Consider the following 17,186-nt stretch of genomic DNA (forward strand, 5'->3'; position numbering starts at 1 on the left):
CATAAACTTATGACTTGCGTGTGTTTATTAAAATTACATTTTACTGATCCTCTTTTTATTCGAAGGGCGCAGCAGTCGGGCTTCTCTCCGGCTTTGTGGTTGCTCTATGGATCGGAATGGGAGCTTTTGTGAACAAGCCTTACTATCCCAAAGCGCCCATCTCGGTAGACGGATGCGAGGCCTTGTACAATTTCACCTACAGTCTAACCACTGTCTCTCCCGTTCTAGAACAGTAAGTTACATTGCTTAGTTAATCTAAGTGAGTCTCATATTACAATAACCCATTTCATTTATAATAAATTCAGATGTCTACTACATGTTTGGTTTACCCAAATCACAGTGGTTATTTTTTTTCTTACTTTCAGCGATGACACTTTTGTATTGTATCGGCTGTCCTATTTGTGGTTGAGTGCTATTGGTTGCATCGTTACTGTATTTATTGGGATTGTGGTCAGTTTCTGTACAGGTAAGTACCTCCACACTCAACTTCCCTTGTTTACTTATCTTTAAGACGTTCAAGTCATGTTTTGCCTAACACTTTACTTTATAATTCTTAATAATATAACTTTATAAATATGAGTTATGTTGTGGACAGATAAACAGATAACTCAATAAAAGTTATATTTTTCCACAACACATATATGCAATGATTTAATAATCTTATATTGAAATTAATAATACTTCTTTTTTTTTTCTTTTCTATAGGCTGTTCAAAAGAAGAAGTGGATCCTAGTTTAATATCTCCTCTAGTCAAGGGATTGCGCTATAAAATCGCGGTCCTAAGAAGCAAGCGGTCTGGCCTAGGAGATAAGAGAGTAAGTTTATCACTAGTCTCGAGTTTTACGTGATAATCAGGTGAAGGGGTGGTATTCCGGGTCATTAATCCGGATACTGAACACACACACACACACACACACACACACACACACTGGAAATGTTTCACTGTATGTTGGAAGTTCTATTTGTTGTCGTGTTTTTGCATGGCAAGAAAGAAAATATCAACAGTAGAAAATTATAAATGGAGCTCTTTTAAAAAGAATTTATAATTTGTAAAATTTAATGTAATAATTTTATTTATATATAAAAAATTAAGTATTTTTAAATTTTAGTAATTTTAAATTATGATAAACATTGAAATACCAAATGCAGTCATGAATGGGGAAAAAACTTGCCTCGGTAGCCTAGTTGGCTTGCCATTACCTACTTACCACTGCGAGTTCGAATCCTTATAATAATCTTATATATATATGTAGAAGGTATTTTACCTTGGGTATAATAAATGTTAAAAATACCAAGCAATTTTAAACCTGGTTTACTCCATTTCCCAAGTAAACAAACAGACAAACAAGTCAAGTTTGCGCCTGCAACTGATGCAAGTCTAGCTGATCCTACAGGTAGTGCAAGACCAAGGCAACTCGTGGTAAAGGTGGAATAAGCTCTGATCACTAATCTTAATATTTACCCTTAATGCCAAAACACATCTCCAAGAAGGGGATGCATGATGTTTTGTATTAAAGGCAAGAGGCCACTACCCAGACCGGTTTCGACCTTTATTGAGGTCTCATCAGTGGGAGCCAGGCTAGAAATACCAAGATTTAGTAATACAGAGCTTATAAGTATTTTACCAGAATAAGTTGCCATAAGGTGTTTTATATAAGAAGTCTCTTGACTGTGTTTGGCATCGAGGTATTCTTACGAAGCTACCGTCTGTCTACCTCCTGTCTTTTTGTGATTGGAATGCCGGTTTCCTTTCCGGCTGTTCATTACTATGTTCATTACTATAGCTGTTCAAATTCCGTTATTAATGCTGGAAAACCCCTAGGATTCTGTACTCTCGCCCAAGCTTCCTCTTTTATATATATATATTAATGCCCCCCCCTCTCCCTTCAGTCACTTTCTCAGAGGTGCGTTGTTTCTACATTATGCCATTTTTATAGACACTTTCATGAGCGTTGGACCGAAATGGACACTGTTATCCATCCACTTTCCTCTAAAGTATGTAAGAACAAGAGCAGCCACTAGTCAATATTCATTTAAAGTTCAGCTCCAAACAAATCGAACTATCTTCTTCCTTCATTCCATCCACCTCTGCTCTTTGGAACAGCCTTTCGCATTCTGTTTTTCTCACTGAATACACCATTTGTAAATCTTTTGTAAACAGATTACCGTTTTCTCTTTGACTATCTAACACATATATAACTTATAACACAATGTTATAAGTTTCGTGCCCTTTCGAACATCTTCATTTTGTGGAGACATATATTTTTCACTGTTCTGTATGTTTCGTATCTCCTGTAAAATTGAGTTTAGCTGAAATTAGATGGCATCAATGGCTAGGAGCTACTTCAAGTCTTAGCGATGCCTATCAATCTTCCTAAAATTTTGAAAGCAAAATAAAAAAAAATAAAATAAAATCTTTGTGTTTCTTATCCAAGCAAGGAAATTCATCATAAGCTAAATAAATCCAAGTTCCGAAAAGTGATAACGTACGACGATGTATAGGAGCACAGTCTCTATAGGATCATTTATTTTATCCAATGCAATACTGAGATAACTATCAAAGGAAGAAAAAAAAAGAAAAACAAAAGACAACTATGCTTTTACTTTTAGGAAGTTCAGACGCAAACATAAAGTTTGCATTTCTGTGAAAAGAAATAAGGATATTTTTAACGCAATTGTTAGATATAAACAGTATCTTACTGTCCCAATTACAGTTCAGTTCCGAGGGACTCTTATTACGCGTATTTATTTTCCAAATTAACAAACAAACCTTTTTATGCTTCAACTAGTATAATTGTTTTCTGGATGTTGGAATATAAAAAGAACAGGTTTCCCAACTGCATATGTGGATTATGAACTCGAGACCTCTTTTTTTGAAAAGAAGTAAAATAATAAGCAGTGAAATGAAAAGAAGAAAAGAACAGAGAATTTGGATCACAAAAATTGGCACCGCAAACCTCACTGCGAATAATCTAACAATGTTTTCAAAACTGTTCTGTTGCTTTTTTGACAATCAGACTTGTGGAAATAAAACATAAATAAATAAATAAATCTGTGTACCCTAATATAATATAATGATTATTTCGAACTGCCATATAAAGTGAGTGGCCAACTTATTAGACACACTCCCTTTTCATTCCAGTCATCTGTCTACTCCAGGATAGATAAAGCAACTTGGCAGGTACCGAGAAAGTCTGAAATAGACAGAGAGAGAGAGAGAGGGGGGGTGGGTGGAAGCGAGGAACTCTCCGATGAAAGTTTTGTAATTAGAGAAGAGAAAACTCACTGATATGAGACTTGCAAAGAAGATTTCAAGAGCATAACCGGCCCAAATAACATGAAGTATAGAAGCAGATAAAAAGTTATCTGCTTCTATACTTTATGCAAGACATGATGTTCCACTCGGTCTTTGTTCCAGTTTGCTTCTTTGAACAAAGACCGAGTGGAACATCATGTCTTGCATGAAGTATAGAAGCAGATAACTTTTATCACGTTTCACGAAGCAGCCACTGATACATTGGGAATGGAAACCTCACCACACCAGCATTTGAGGAATAAAAAAAAAAAAAGAAAAAAGATCGCCTAGTTCTGCCGAATCGCATTGTAAGCCGTTCTATGTTGATGAAAGAAGTGGACTGAGCACCCCAGTGAAGTATGATAAGAACGTTTGTTCTTCTGAAATCATCGTAGAACTATTCTAGACTGGACTGCTTTTTACAGTGATCCTCCACAGTCCATGGACGCGTAGACTCACGCTTTACCTTGTAGAAGTTGGAAACCAAATCCGACGGAATAGGGCGATTAATCTTTATTCCCGAAGTGTCTTATGTCTGTGCATTTGTGTGTTCTTCAGCCGATTTTCGTGTTTTGAAGGACGAAAATCCGCTATTTTCAAGGAAAAACGAATAAAATAAAATAAAATAAAAAGTTTATTTAATTTTTAATAAAATCTAATAAAATATTTCTACTAAAAATTTCATTATACAAAAACATCGTACATAATATTATTGCATTCTGCTTTTATTATTGGTTTACATTTCGTCTGATATCATTTTTTTTAATATTAAAATTTCAAAATTTGGTGAAATTTGTTAACAACAGCTGCACTAGTTTGGAATGTCATAACTTCAGGTAATCGAAAATCGTTCTTTTGTTGTTAATTGGATTCAATGCGTGACTTATTCCCATCAAAGCACAAACAATAGTTGCAATATTGAAAAAAAAAAAAAAAAGAAAGTCTTCCAGTACACATATAATTTTCCTATCACCGTATGGTAATTAACAAAGGACTTTTACTAAAAAAAAATATTTCATTCTTCCAATGACGTTTTTAATTTTGTTGAAATTTCAATTAGATGAAGCACAAAACCAAACGTTTCGCTTCAGCATTTTGGTAAGTTGATCACTTTTAATAAAGTAGCCCTTAGTACTGTGGGAGGACTAAGAATAAACTCTAGGTTTCCAACCTTTCATGAGCGGAAATAAGATAAAAAAACAAAATAAAAAATAAAACTGACTAATATGCTTCTTAGTGTGCAAATTTGAAAACGTTATTGCCTTTTCTATGGCCTCACTGACTTAATGTGCATAGATTTATGCCAAGAATTGCTAATTTTAAATAATTTTATAAAGTTATTTATGTTAACGTGTATTTTACATATAAATAAAATTGGAAATTCTAAATCTTTTAAAATATTTTTTTAGAATTGATAAAATATAAAATACACCTTTTTGAATATTCCATATTATGACATTATAAAATCATAATGACGAAAGTAATTTGAGTGATTTGAATTCAATAAAAGTAATTGAATATTATGTTTGTTGAGCCACTCATGTTATTTATTATACTTATTATTTATTTATATATTGTAGGGACCATCCAAAGTGGAACTTACCGGAAACGAATCTACTAAATCCGAACACAATGCAGAACCAATATTTTACATTAACAATCCGGATGATATCCAAATGAAAGAAACGAAAACAGCGGATATAGAAATTGAACGATTTTGAGGAACCCAACAAAAACCAGCAATTTAAATCCATTCGATAAACTTACTCGAACTTCAGATGGACTCAAGATAATACGCTGCACAATATTCATGCATCTGAGACTGCCATTTGTCTCTTCTCTTTGTATAATATTTGGAATTTAGAAGTACGAATTGTTTCATCACATGATGTCGCTCCAAGCATTTGTTCAGAGACTCTACATCGGTCAACGAATATGTACAGTTAGTATACGAAATATGGATGTATTATTTGTATGTTGAGAGACATAAAATTGTATATTTTAATTGTGTATGTATTTAAAGTGCCTGCAGAGTTCCATTACGTTACTAACTCACCAAAAGACAAAAACGTGTTGACTTAAATATGTTAATAGTAACCCACACACACACAATGAAATATAATTTGATAATAAGTGTTTTTGTAATACCAAATGAGTTCTAGCAAATCAAATGCCCCTATATTGAGCTAGTTACAATTTTTTTTTATTATTATTTTAACTGGCTAATATCAGTAATTGAAATACCGTATCCGTTTTAATAGGACACACACAACAAAGAGAGTAAATTCATATAACTTTTTTTTTTAAATGAAAAAAAGATTTTGAGTTTATTTCTATAAAGTAACAACTATTATTTGGTGCGATTGTGAACTAGATATGAGAATTGCATATACTTATTATTTACTTTAAAAATTACAGTTGCTATAGGGGTGATAACTATGAACGAATTATAGACTTTGTCCCATTATATACAACACGTGCGTGACCTATTTTAGCATAATTGTGTCCTCCTACCATTGTCTCTATTGTAGACAATCAGTTGGCATTAAGAAAAACGGTGCCAGATTAATACTGTATTTTTTTTTCATCTATTCTAGTACAGCACCTCTGGGATTTATTTTAAAGGAGCATAAGTGGAACAAAGATTTGGCAATTATTGCTTCTAAATCAACTCATTACATTCGCTCATCCTTGAACGACTTGTCTGTTGTCATATCAAAACTTGAATCATTCAGGTGAACGCTTTGTGAAAAGGAAACAAGACCAAAAATAAAAAGAAATAAATAAAAGAAATTATGTAGGTATAAAATAGATTTCTGAAAAGAGAAAATAGGTTAGAAATTTCGTGAATATACCCTTTCTATATCCTGGGAATAAAATCATCTCCCAGGGAATCTAATCATCTTACTAAAGACCCTTGAGATTAGTCCGCCATTACAGAAATATAATACAGAGGGGAAAATTATAACATTACCGATAATGATAATTTGGGTGCCCTGTGGATGAAATCGGATTTTAGTAGGTAATGATTCCGGTAGATAGCGCTCTAGGCAACACTATGAATTGTAGGATGATTTGTTATAAAAGAACATTAAACAGGTCAAAACCATGCCGATACACACCTTAAAAGTTGAAATGAGAATAATTTTATGAAAGAATATAATCGTTCGTCAACAGAACTGAGTTGCATAAATGAAATATTTAGCTAATTATAATGCGATTCATGCAAGCAAATAAGGAGATTATGAGTTCAGCCAGTGAAATAAGATGAGATGATGGGATACTGGGATTCTTCTTGTAATGCATATAAAAATGGAAAGAAGTAGGTATATTAAAAAAAAAAGTCATATAAACAATGAAATGGATGGTGAACATTAGGGAGAAAGGGGAAACTGTCTGTTTAGTATTGCGAAACGAAGATTATTCATAAAATATTTATTTTCTCACAATAAAACTGAAAAGATATATTGTAGAAAATTGGAATGCATTTCTTCAGTTCGACCACTCTTACAAAATTGTGCTTACATTTTTCACTGTTTGCAACGAGTAAATAAATAAATCATGAGGTATCCGGTTTGTAATTAAAATTAGTTAAACATTCTGTGTACTCTGTTGCAGAATAGATATGATAAACGGTACTCTCCACTTTATATTTACACCATGACAACAGAAAGGTTGAAATCGCCAAGCGAATGATATCATTGCTTAGCTAATTAAGTTTTGGTGTGTTTTTTTTTCACAATTAGAAACAGATTTAAAATACTCTTAATTCTCTTCAAATAATGCACCAGTATTGAAGTAATTTTTAAAGATTATCCCTACAGTTGGAATGAAATGAGTCTAGTGTTCTTTAGAACACTAGACTTTATCTAAAGAGAATATTAAAATAGTTTGTTTTGGTACTAAAAAAAGTATTATTTACCTCATCAAATTATAAAGTAAAAAAAGGCAACGCACTGAAGAGAAACCACTTGTGTGTTCATCAAGTGAAATGAAACGTTTCCGACCTCTCCTTTTCCTTATCCTACTAGCACTATAGTCTCCTAGTGGTAGTTGGAAAGAGAAAAAAATGCACATTTAAATAAAACGAATCAGACAGGAAAGAGAGAAGCTCAGAAATAAAAAAAAAAAAACAATTGATTTTTTCTTGTGTCTGTGCCCTTGAGAGAACACGTGGCGTCTTATGTTAAAGACTCTGCTCCCGAATACTCATAAATGGCTTCATCTGTGAACTTATAATGCCCACGCATGTAAATCCAATTTGTTTTTTTAAAAAAGCATTTTTAAAAAAAAAAAAGAGAAAAGCGAGTGGTATCTTATTTAGCTCACCAAGTGAAGAATGTTTTGAAGGTTTTTCTTCTTTATTTTTTCTTCTTTATTTTATTTTTAGTTAGATATCCTTTCGTTTCTTCAAAAGCAATAGATTGATTTTTTTCAGTGCTTTAGCAAGCGTGCCCCTCTCCCAGTTCCAATTACGACACCTGATAGTTGCTCCTCATCGTTTCAAAACCACTTCGTTTACCCTCAAGTACATATACAAAGATTTTCAGAACCGTCAAAAGTTAACTTGGTTGCCGAAGGTCATTCGTTATATAAATAAAAGTATTATGAAGAAAGAACTCTTTGTAAAGGACCCGATCTATAAAAGTTTCCTGTTGGAGAAGCAACGTATTTCAGAACACGAGGAAGAAATTCTTCGAAACAATATAAAGTAGCATAAAATACTCTCTCAACAGCAGATATATTTGAACAAATTCCAGTTTATTTTAAAGCATTGTAGGTGAAAGAATACGTTAAGAAAATTCCTTAACGAACGTGTAGATGTTAAGGAATTCTCTAGGAACATTTTAACCGAGGAGTAATTTGAAATTCTCAATTAAAAGTCATCTAACATTAACATCATCAAAGCGACCATTCATCCCTTGGCTGAATGTGCAATCATTAGATGAGTAAACATCGAATTGTACAACTCACAGAAGCCGAAACCAAACTGAAATCCACATCATAAGAATATCATATGTGTGACTGTTTGTGTGAGAAAGAGATTTTGAGTTCTCAGACTCGTAACATATAGAAATTTACTAATTTAATTGACCCGCTTGCAAGGACGTAAGGCAGTTTCTAAGTAGGTCTCCCTGTCATAACTGCTCAAACGCTTAGGAAACAGCGACTATACGAGTTCCTCCAAACAATCCATGGCTCGTTTCCAAAGATGGGTAAAATCTGTAGGAAGATCTGCTTTGGATGGGCGGGGGAGGAGAAATCCATTGCTTAATTTCCGAGCTTCGTATGGCGAATAAATTGTCTGTTGATGACCGCCTCCAATATTTTCGAGAGAACTGAAATGAGGGCGATAGGAAGAATAGTTTTCGGTGTTTTTGCGACTGATCCTCTCAAACTCACATTCCATCCTTTTAAGCTGTTGAAAGCTGCCATCTAGAAACGTTTTCCTTTATTCTTGATGGCAAAAACCAAGATCAGGATTGCGCTGAGGTTTTTAACAGGATGGGAGGGGGGGGGGGAATGGGAATGATAGCCTTCATCCTAGAAAAAACTGCTTCATTTATCTAGATATTGAAAATCAACGAAAGTGCGTACCGCTCGTTTTAAAGAGTGTGAGAGTATAAAGCGTCCTCGGAAAATTTTCAAATTTGCATAGGAAAAATAACAGGACAGGCAATTTAATGGTGGATTTGGTATTACTGATTATCCACTACTGGTGCCAGCAAAAATGTTTCGGCATGAAATTGTTTCAAATGGAACCAGAGACTTTCATTTGAAACACATTTTGTTCAAGTTTTGTGATTTTCTTTCAAATTTACCACCAGGTGAATTTAGTCCTATTGGTGAATTGAGAACTAGTAAAAGCCGCACTTCAATTCATTACGTTGACACACACACACACACACACACACACACACACACACACATAATCTAAGCAGGGTAAGTTGTTTTGTTTTTAAATGCTAATACCACTCACGAAAGTTTCGTAACCTGTACACATTTAATAGGCTAACGGTTGAATAAACTAGAAACAACCCTATTCTAGAACCCAAGAATGTACTTTTTCGAGTCACTTTAGGCATCGAATAAGAAGGTCAATTCGATGAAAATCATCGTTGACCTAAAAATATTCATAAACATTCATGCTTGAGTGGAATTCGAGCCCAGCCTGTTGAGTGTGAGAACTGACTCAACATTTTTATGTGGTACCCAAAGTGAATTCACAATTTCATTATAAGTACACACGGCTGTCCATATAAACGCTGCTGAGCATATCTTGTAATCAGGGCCGGCCATCTCGGGGGTGCACTGGATGCAATGCACCCGGTCCCCACGATCGAGTGGGCACAGTCGGTACACATTTGCGGAAACGTATTTTTTATTTTATTGTTTTTCTTCTTCTAATTTTGCTTATAACTAAAGGGATTTCATCGACGGTATTTTAGGGCCCCCGGTAATAATAATATCTCTGTGTTTCTCTATTATATTAGTGTTTTGTGTTCAGTAAACGTTATGTTAACCTGTTATATTTCGAATGTGTTTTTTTTTTGTTTTGTTTTGTTTTCCTGTGCCAAAATCATTTTGCACTCGTTTCTTGCACTCGGGCCCCTTTACAGAGAAGGCCGGGCCTGCTTGTAATGTAACTGTTCCTGGGGGGGGGGGGGACTTGATAAAAAGTGTTTTGGCGTTTTAGAGAAGATTCGAACCTAGGTGTCTTTCTATTAGGCTGTAACAGAAAGTGTGTATGTGTGTGTGTGCCGAGTAATGAGTTAAATGACGAAAACAGTACTGTATTCTATAAATGAGGTTTATTATGGATGAATTAAGGCCGTTGTTACTTATGAATCCCGGCCATGGGAGGTTTTAAACTTACAGTATATCAATATTGATGATATTAGTAGGCTAGGAGTTACGTATTCAGAAAACGCTATTCTAGAAAAGAAACATGGGAATTTCTGAATAAGTAGATTGGTTATTGGTTATCTCCGATAAGTAGACTGGTTATCGATATCACACCTGCCGAAGAGAATTACTCCCATTCAAAGCTGGTATGTAACCAGTGGTCATTACGAAGAATTCAAAAATGTTCAACAGTACAGTAGGCTCTGCTCTCATTAGAAGCAGTATATAAAACATATTTAACATAGAGTTTTCTGTAACAAACCTATATATACATAAATAAGGCTGCTTATATTATTAATAATTGACATATAATAATAAAGCTTGTAAATAATGCAATTTTGGTTTAATTCTCTACGCTATCATTTCTAAGTTGATGGATTTTTCTCGTATTGTAATGTATTAGCAAACGCCAGTCTTCCGAGAATAACGGGAATGTGTGACCTTCAATGAGTGCACTGTCCTCACTTTCTGTGCCATCATTGATTATGAAAGTGCTCCACCATTCATGAAAATTCCATTAAGTTTTCACATAAATTTCAGCATGCGGTATGTAACGAGGAACTAGTCAGCATTTACTGGGTCATGTCCATGAGCCCGTAGAATATCATCAGTTGACCCATTTATGATTGAAAAAAAGCAGATGGTCACGTTGTTAAGAAGCATCTAGGTCTGCGGAAGATTTCACAATGGATGACCCCTTTCTCTCCTGTAGGGAGGGTGAGAATGACGTCACTGGAGTAACATCGTACAAAGCAAAGTTTAGATTTTTTTTATAGTTATAATTTAATTATTTTCTTAAGCTGAGTAAAAAAAAAGGATGATGGGAATGCGACAAAATCATTTTTGAAAGAAATTAATAAGAAAAGTAGCTTTAGACCTGATTGAATACAATTCGAGTTTCTTCACTCAAGCATTCAGAAGGGCTGCTAAGACTAAGAACCAGTGAGAAAATTTTGATTTTGGAAGTCTTGGCACGTATTCAATATACAAAGAATCCCTTGTTAAAGTTCAAATGTTACGTAACAAAGAACAAAAAATAGTTAATTGCAGATCTGTGGGTTAGTAATTACACAGCAAGCATCTCACGGAATGTGACAATCTTTAATTTCACTCATTAGCAGGACCTTCCGTGATGTTCCTAGTGGCAATCGCTTGCTAATTACGTACGAAGTATAGTGAATGAGTAACCTTCTTAATTTTATTCAGCCAACTCAGCGAATTCCCTAGAATTAAAGAAAACGTGTCAGAGACTGAAGAGATTTTAATCAATGAATTCCATCTTCATTATGGTATTTCAGTTTCTTTTTGTTGGGTTCCCACATTAATTTCGAGTAACAAATGAGATAAGATACACTTTAATATATAACGAAGCTTCTTAATTGTTGCTTTGAGCATTTTTTTTTTCCCTCCATCGCGACCCCGAACCTCCCTTTTCCTAGGAACTGCACTGCTGCGAACTCTAATGTACGTTAACCTAATTTTTTGCGCAATCCCATCAATTTCGGCTGTCTCGAGCTTGGATAACCTACTTATATAACAGCACTTACCCCTGTTACTGAATGGTGAAAGTGACACAGTCGAGAATATTGCCTATGGGGAAGAATAACAATGATAAGCATTGTATGTGTGGTGGACATATTTCGGGCTAACGATTTCTAACCAGACTAGTCTGTTAAAGGTGTGGTCACTTTCTGTTTATTGAAAATAACCAGCAATTGCATAATTTAAATAGTGAAAATGGATTCTCCGCACGTGATGACTGCCAAAAAATATCAAGACTCGCACTCAAGACTTGACGCTCAATAAATTACAGTATATATTTAATTATCAAAGAAAGGATACTGTGGCTTCGCTTCGATTCCAATCTTATTTCAGAGTCGAATAAAAGACACGAGCGCCACCCGGGCATCCGTATATTCGCCTTTCATTAGTGCTTTTGATAAAGCTTCACTGGCGTGACAGCTGTTTCGAACTGGTTGGTTCCTTTAAACTGAACTTCTTTGGTATTGAATGAGAGTATTTACCCTCTTAAAGGTTTCTTCCTGGTCTCTGAATACCCATACCGAGTATTATTTAGAACTTTTTTCTCAGTTAGAAACTTTCTTTAGGCCATCCTTTTCAGTGGAGCACCCAGGGGGGGTCCTGCTCCCCCAAAGAAAAAGGAAAAAAAACACTAGAAAAGTTTCCAACAATCTTTTCCTAATTAAAATTCATTTTTTAAAATTTATGTTGTGTCGTGTCTTCTATTTCTATACTACTTATGAATTAGTGATCATTGCAGATGCTCGGTCATAGGGCGTATGCAATGCGTAGTGTGTATTCTCAAATCGTCTACTCAACTCGCCCCCCCCCCCCAAGATTAAACCTTGAGTGCACTACTGATCCTTTTAGTTTCGCTTTGATTTTTAATTGTCTTCAGAAGTCATAAGAAATGTCTTATGATTATCAGATATGCTAAAGACATTAAAAACTGGACAAATAATGCATTTTGTTTATCGGCTTGTAAGTTGGAAACCTTTTGTCAGTTGTGTTAGCCGAACACGAACGTGTGTTAGCCGATATCACAGAAAGGAGATAGGAATTTTCTTCTGAAAAAGAAGGGGAAAAAAATGGTCGTACATCTAGTAAAAAAAAACTAGATGTAATACACTCACCCCATAGCCTTACTTCCACGTAATTCAAACTATACCCAAGGTTTATCGATCAATAATTTTAAACTTTGATATTTGTTTGAAGTCTTCAAAAATGAGTATTTTAAAAAAGTGATTTCTATTTTAGTTTAACTCGATTTTATAATATACAGTACTAAAGGTGAAAGAGATTCATTCACAACAAGACACAGACTTGAGCCTTGGTAACTGTTGCTTTTACTCTGGTGTTTTTACTTTTCAATGTTTGAGCGTGCGTAGTATGGATTATTCTGTATACACAAAGGCTCAGTTTCAACAGTGATAATTGTACAAGCATGATTTACCTGTATATTTATCTTTTAAATATATTTTCTTATGAAAAAAAAAAAAAAGGAAGTTAACATTTACACTGTAGTTATCGGGGGGGAATGTGCCATTACATTGATAATTTCGATTAGTTAAACTTCGTTTCATTTATTTCAGGATTAAAATAAAAAGAAATGCAAAACATTTCACTTGAAGAATGGCAGGATGCAACTGCTATTTCCTTAGTGAATTTATTTAGTGAATGGCGATAGAGGACGCCACTAACGTTTGAATACTGTCAGTATCTCATTTCAAGAATCATCTGTATTATTATTTACAGCAAGTTGAGATAAGAATTATGGAAGTCAGCGGCGAACTCAGGATTTAATCTTGGGGGGGGGGGGGGGGGATGAATACACACTAATCGTATACAACCTATAATTGAACAATCTGCAATGCTCGCTAATTCATAAATAGCATAGAAATAGAAGACACGAAATAACATAAATTTAAAAAATAATAATTTTAATTAGGAAAAGATTTTTGGAAAATTTTCTGTTTTTTTTTCTTTGGGGGGGGGGGGGGGAAGGTCCCCCTCTGGATGCGCCACTGATGGAAGTACAATTTTATTTTATTTTTGAATGTAATGAAACTATAACCATAAATTCATTGTTTCACTTGATGGGAAACAATGACTAAATTCATTCATAGGTGTGGGGAAATAATTTCTCACGTGTAAATAGGAAATCGAGTGATAAATCAGGCAGTTCTTAATCAAAGTGAGTCATGCACTTAATTCTGGTACTTTTGACACTTGGGTACCTGAATGTGAAATGCAATTAAACGAATGGATGATGTAAATATTGTTAGCTGCTCACAACGAAAAGTCTAATTTTACTGTGGGACTTGAAATTAGAATAGGCAACTGTCAAACAGTTCTTTGCAAAGTACGGGGAAAATAGGGTTTGATTATGATTGCACAGAACTACCCCACACTCACTTGTACGTAACCTGGATTTCCAGGCGACGTTGCATGGCCTACTTCTAGGGCGCAATATAATTCAGACCCACTTTACCTGCAGGAAAACGGAAGAAAAGCGCGAATAAAGTCAGAGGCATTTCCTCTAATCAGGTGATATCAATTGTGGATCCTTGTTAATTATCTTAAGGATTAACTGTAATCGGTGACGCACTCCATCGGCTAACAGAGGCCCAAAGAGGGGGAGAGGTGCTCTACAGGTAATTCCCAACCTCGACACGCTAAACTGTGACTGGCTCATTTCGGCCGTGACAGTGCATGAAGGTGTGCAACGTAGCTTCAGTGTGATAGAAATCCGACTTGTATACGAAAACCAGTGAGATCAGACGCGTGTGTGTGTGAATACATTTCCTAGTTTCAGAACCGAAAAGAGAAAGTTTGGGAGGTTTACGCGAACCTCCCCTCCTCCACCCTCATAATCATGGTCGATTTTGAAGCTAAGACCTACCTGGGTGCTGTCGACTATGTATCCCTGGGGATCATGTTCTTCATCTCGGCTGCTATCGGAGCATACTATGCTTGGCAGGGGAGGAAATCAAATAGTATTAGTAACCTTTTGGTGGGAGGACGGTCCCTTAACGTATTTGCAGTTGCTCTCTCTGTTATGGCCACTACGCAGTCTGGTATCATCATGATGGGGGTTCCTACGGAGGTTTATCTCTACGATACTCAGTATTCGATGTTTTTCCTGGCACTTTTTTTAGCCCTACCAGTCACTGCCTATCTGTACTTGCCAGTTTTCTATCGTCTCGGTATCACCAGCATTTACGAGGTAAGATAATAAGTTATTCACTTAATCACTTTTGTAGACTTACAATCTTCTTTTTAATCCCCGGTAGTAATATTTGTGATTAAAAGATTTGTCAGGCTACAAAATTCTCCTTCAAAATTAAGGCACCGTTTAAATATATGTAGTATCGCAATTTACAGTTTGATAAGTTTTGACGACTACTAGATTTAGGATAAAACCGCTTACAGACAAGAGGCTTAAACACAAGAAGCCCGCACGATTACATGCATTCTAAAAAACCGGTTGAAGAGGTGAATGAGCTGAAGAATTGCGAGCTACGTTGGTATATCCAGGAGAGTGCTATTTACTGAAAAGAAAACTAACAGTGTAGTCCATAAGTTTATGGACTACACTGCATATTTTGCACTAATGAAGTTTACAGCAGAAAAATTAGAATACTTTACCGGACACTAACATACTTTTGAAATACAGACTAAGTGTTATTTTTCAGATACTGAAATCTGAAGCATTTTATAACTACATGGACGACAGTTTCTTGGCTTGTGAGATAAATCTTAATCTGTATGAAATATGGATGATAAATATACAACTCAAGGTGTATTCAGGATGATAAAAGCCTAAATTTATCTAGCCTAAAGCAGTCCTGTTTTAGGCTAGATAAATATTATTACTGCACTCAGTGAAAAAAAAACTAGGGGTCCATTACTTCATCTCTTTGAAAAAAAAAAAAAATCCAACAATTCAGAACATTCCTCCCTTTCCTGTTCCATTCTAGATATAGCCAGTAATATATCTTTACCTTAAAGATTTATAATTATAATCCAAATTCATACAAAAATTTTAGAAAATCTAACACTGAAATAATTATTAACAAAACTTCAAAGTGATGGTAGTTCCAAGAAATTTTAAATGGGTGATGATTTAGACTCACGATGCTGAATAACTCCGCTGTGATAAGTATCTTTTAATTTTATTCGCTTTTTCTGGAGATATAGCGCTATAACACACAAATGTAAAAAAATGTACCAAAGATGTATGATGATTCGGAGAGGTGATTTACATTTTTGTACTATATAGGGTGGTTCAAAATTAACCCATATTCACATAGGAAAGCATGACCATAAACGTCACCCGAAAGTGATAGGTGGCGCTGTTGGCCAGCGCCCCAGGTGAGCAATTGAGGCTTCCTCATTCAAGCTTTTGACGTCGTATGAAGAACATGCGTCGTTTTATGAACGCTGAGATGGCAGACATGCACCAACTATTGAACTGTTCAGTTACGTTTAATAAAGTTTTTTTACACTACTTACTACCTTTGTGTTATTTCTGTATCTTTATATACCTGTTAGTACCTTCCGGTGGCGTTTCCCGTCATGCTTTCCTATGTGCATATGGTTGATTTTGATGTTCTTCTTCTCTACCTCCCCTCAAAGTTTGTACGTGGAATTTTGAACCATCCTGTATAAATAGTGATATATTTTAGGCGATTTTTATTTTATTTTCAAAAGACTAGCCTTACACACAAGCTCGTCAAGAGCAGACTTTCACAAACATCCATGTCCACGGTGAAATTCGAACCCACAACCTGTTGGTTGGCTGAGTGAATAGCCTACCAAACAAGTCGGCTATTTTTGTATCACTGTTAGTATACAAACATATCCATATAAATCTCCATCTCAGAATTATCATACATTTACACTTTCCAGTGAATGAAGGTGAATAGATAAGTGTGAGGGGTGGAAAGAAGTTAAATCATGCAAATAATGGTAGCTAGTTGGCGAATATGAGTAGAATTCCTCGTGGTATACAACATTAATCAAGGATGATTTGTTTTAATTAAATAGAAAACTAAAGAATTTTTTATATTCGTAAAGCATGATATGGTTGTTAATTTTAATGATGTTGAAACATAAATAGGGATTAGACAAATTAGCTACAGTAGGTTTCTTCATGTTATCCCCCTACACCAAAGAAACGTTGTAAACCTACAGTGCATTAATACTGTTAGTAAGGTAAGGATTTTTCATGTTTTTTGTTAATTTTTATTCATTTTTACGTATTCGTTTTCTTCATCTTTGGTCTGTAAGTATTCTATATCTGCAGATATTTAATTATATATTCTGGCATCGAATTTAAGGCAAATTTAACCGACCTGTTTGAAAAGGATGTCGTTTGTTGAGTAGAGCAGTTTCATTCGCAAACTCTTAAAAAAAATTCATTTACGAACCATTGTAACTGACTAGACTGTTGTGTAAAACA

General features: G+C 35.0%; 2 protein-coding genes across 4 annotated transcripts in view; both read left to right on the forward strand.

Annotated features, from left to right (window-relative positions):
- Positions 1-5,307, forward strand: part of LOC150105627 (sodium-coupled monocarboxylate transporter 1-like) — a 91,993-nt gene extending 86,686 nt beyond the window's left edge. For all 3 annotated transcript variants that reach the window (XM_090394950.1, XM_090394951.1, XM_090394952.1), the window contains exons 12-15: positions 66-232; positions 366-466; positions 706-815; positions 4,876-5,307. In XM_090394950.1, the coding sequence (XP_090251076.1) occupies positions 66-232; positions 366-466; positions 706-815; positions 4,876-5,016 (519 nt within the window). In that variant the 3' untranslated portion in view covers positions 5,017-5,307. The remainder of the gene's footprint in view (positions 1-65; positions 233-365; positions 467-705; positions 816-4,875) is intronic.
- A 9,247-nt stretch (positions 5,308-14,554) lies between these two features.
- Positions 14,555-17,186, forward strand: part of LOC150105628 (sodium-coupled monocarboxylate transporter 2-like) — a 69,432-nt gene continuing 66,800 nt past the window's right edge. The window contains exon 1 of the mRNA XM_090394953.1: positions 14,555-14,948. Within this exon, the coding sequence (XP_090251079.1) occupies positions 14,598-14,948 (351 nt within the window). The 5' untranslated portion in view covers positions 14,555-14,597. The remainder of the gene's footprint in view (positions 14,949-17,186) is intronic.

The sequence above is a fragment of the Typopeltis vanoorti genome, chromosome 6, assembly GCF_054136105.1.
Source record: "Typopeltis vanoorti isolate ZY-2024b chromosome 6, IOZ_Tvanoo_1.0, whole genome shotgun sequence".
NCBI classification, from domain to species: domain Eukaryota; kingdom Metazoa; phylum Arthropoda; class Arachnida; order Uropygi; family Thelyphonidae; genus Typopeltis; species Typopeltis vanoorti.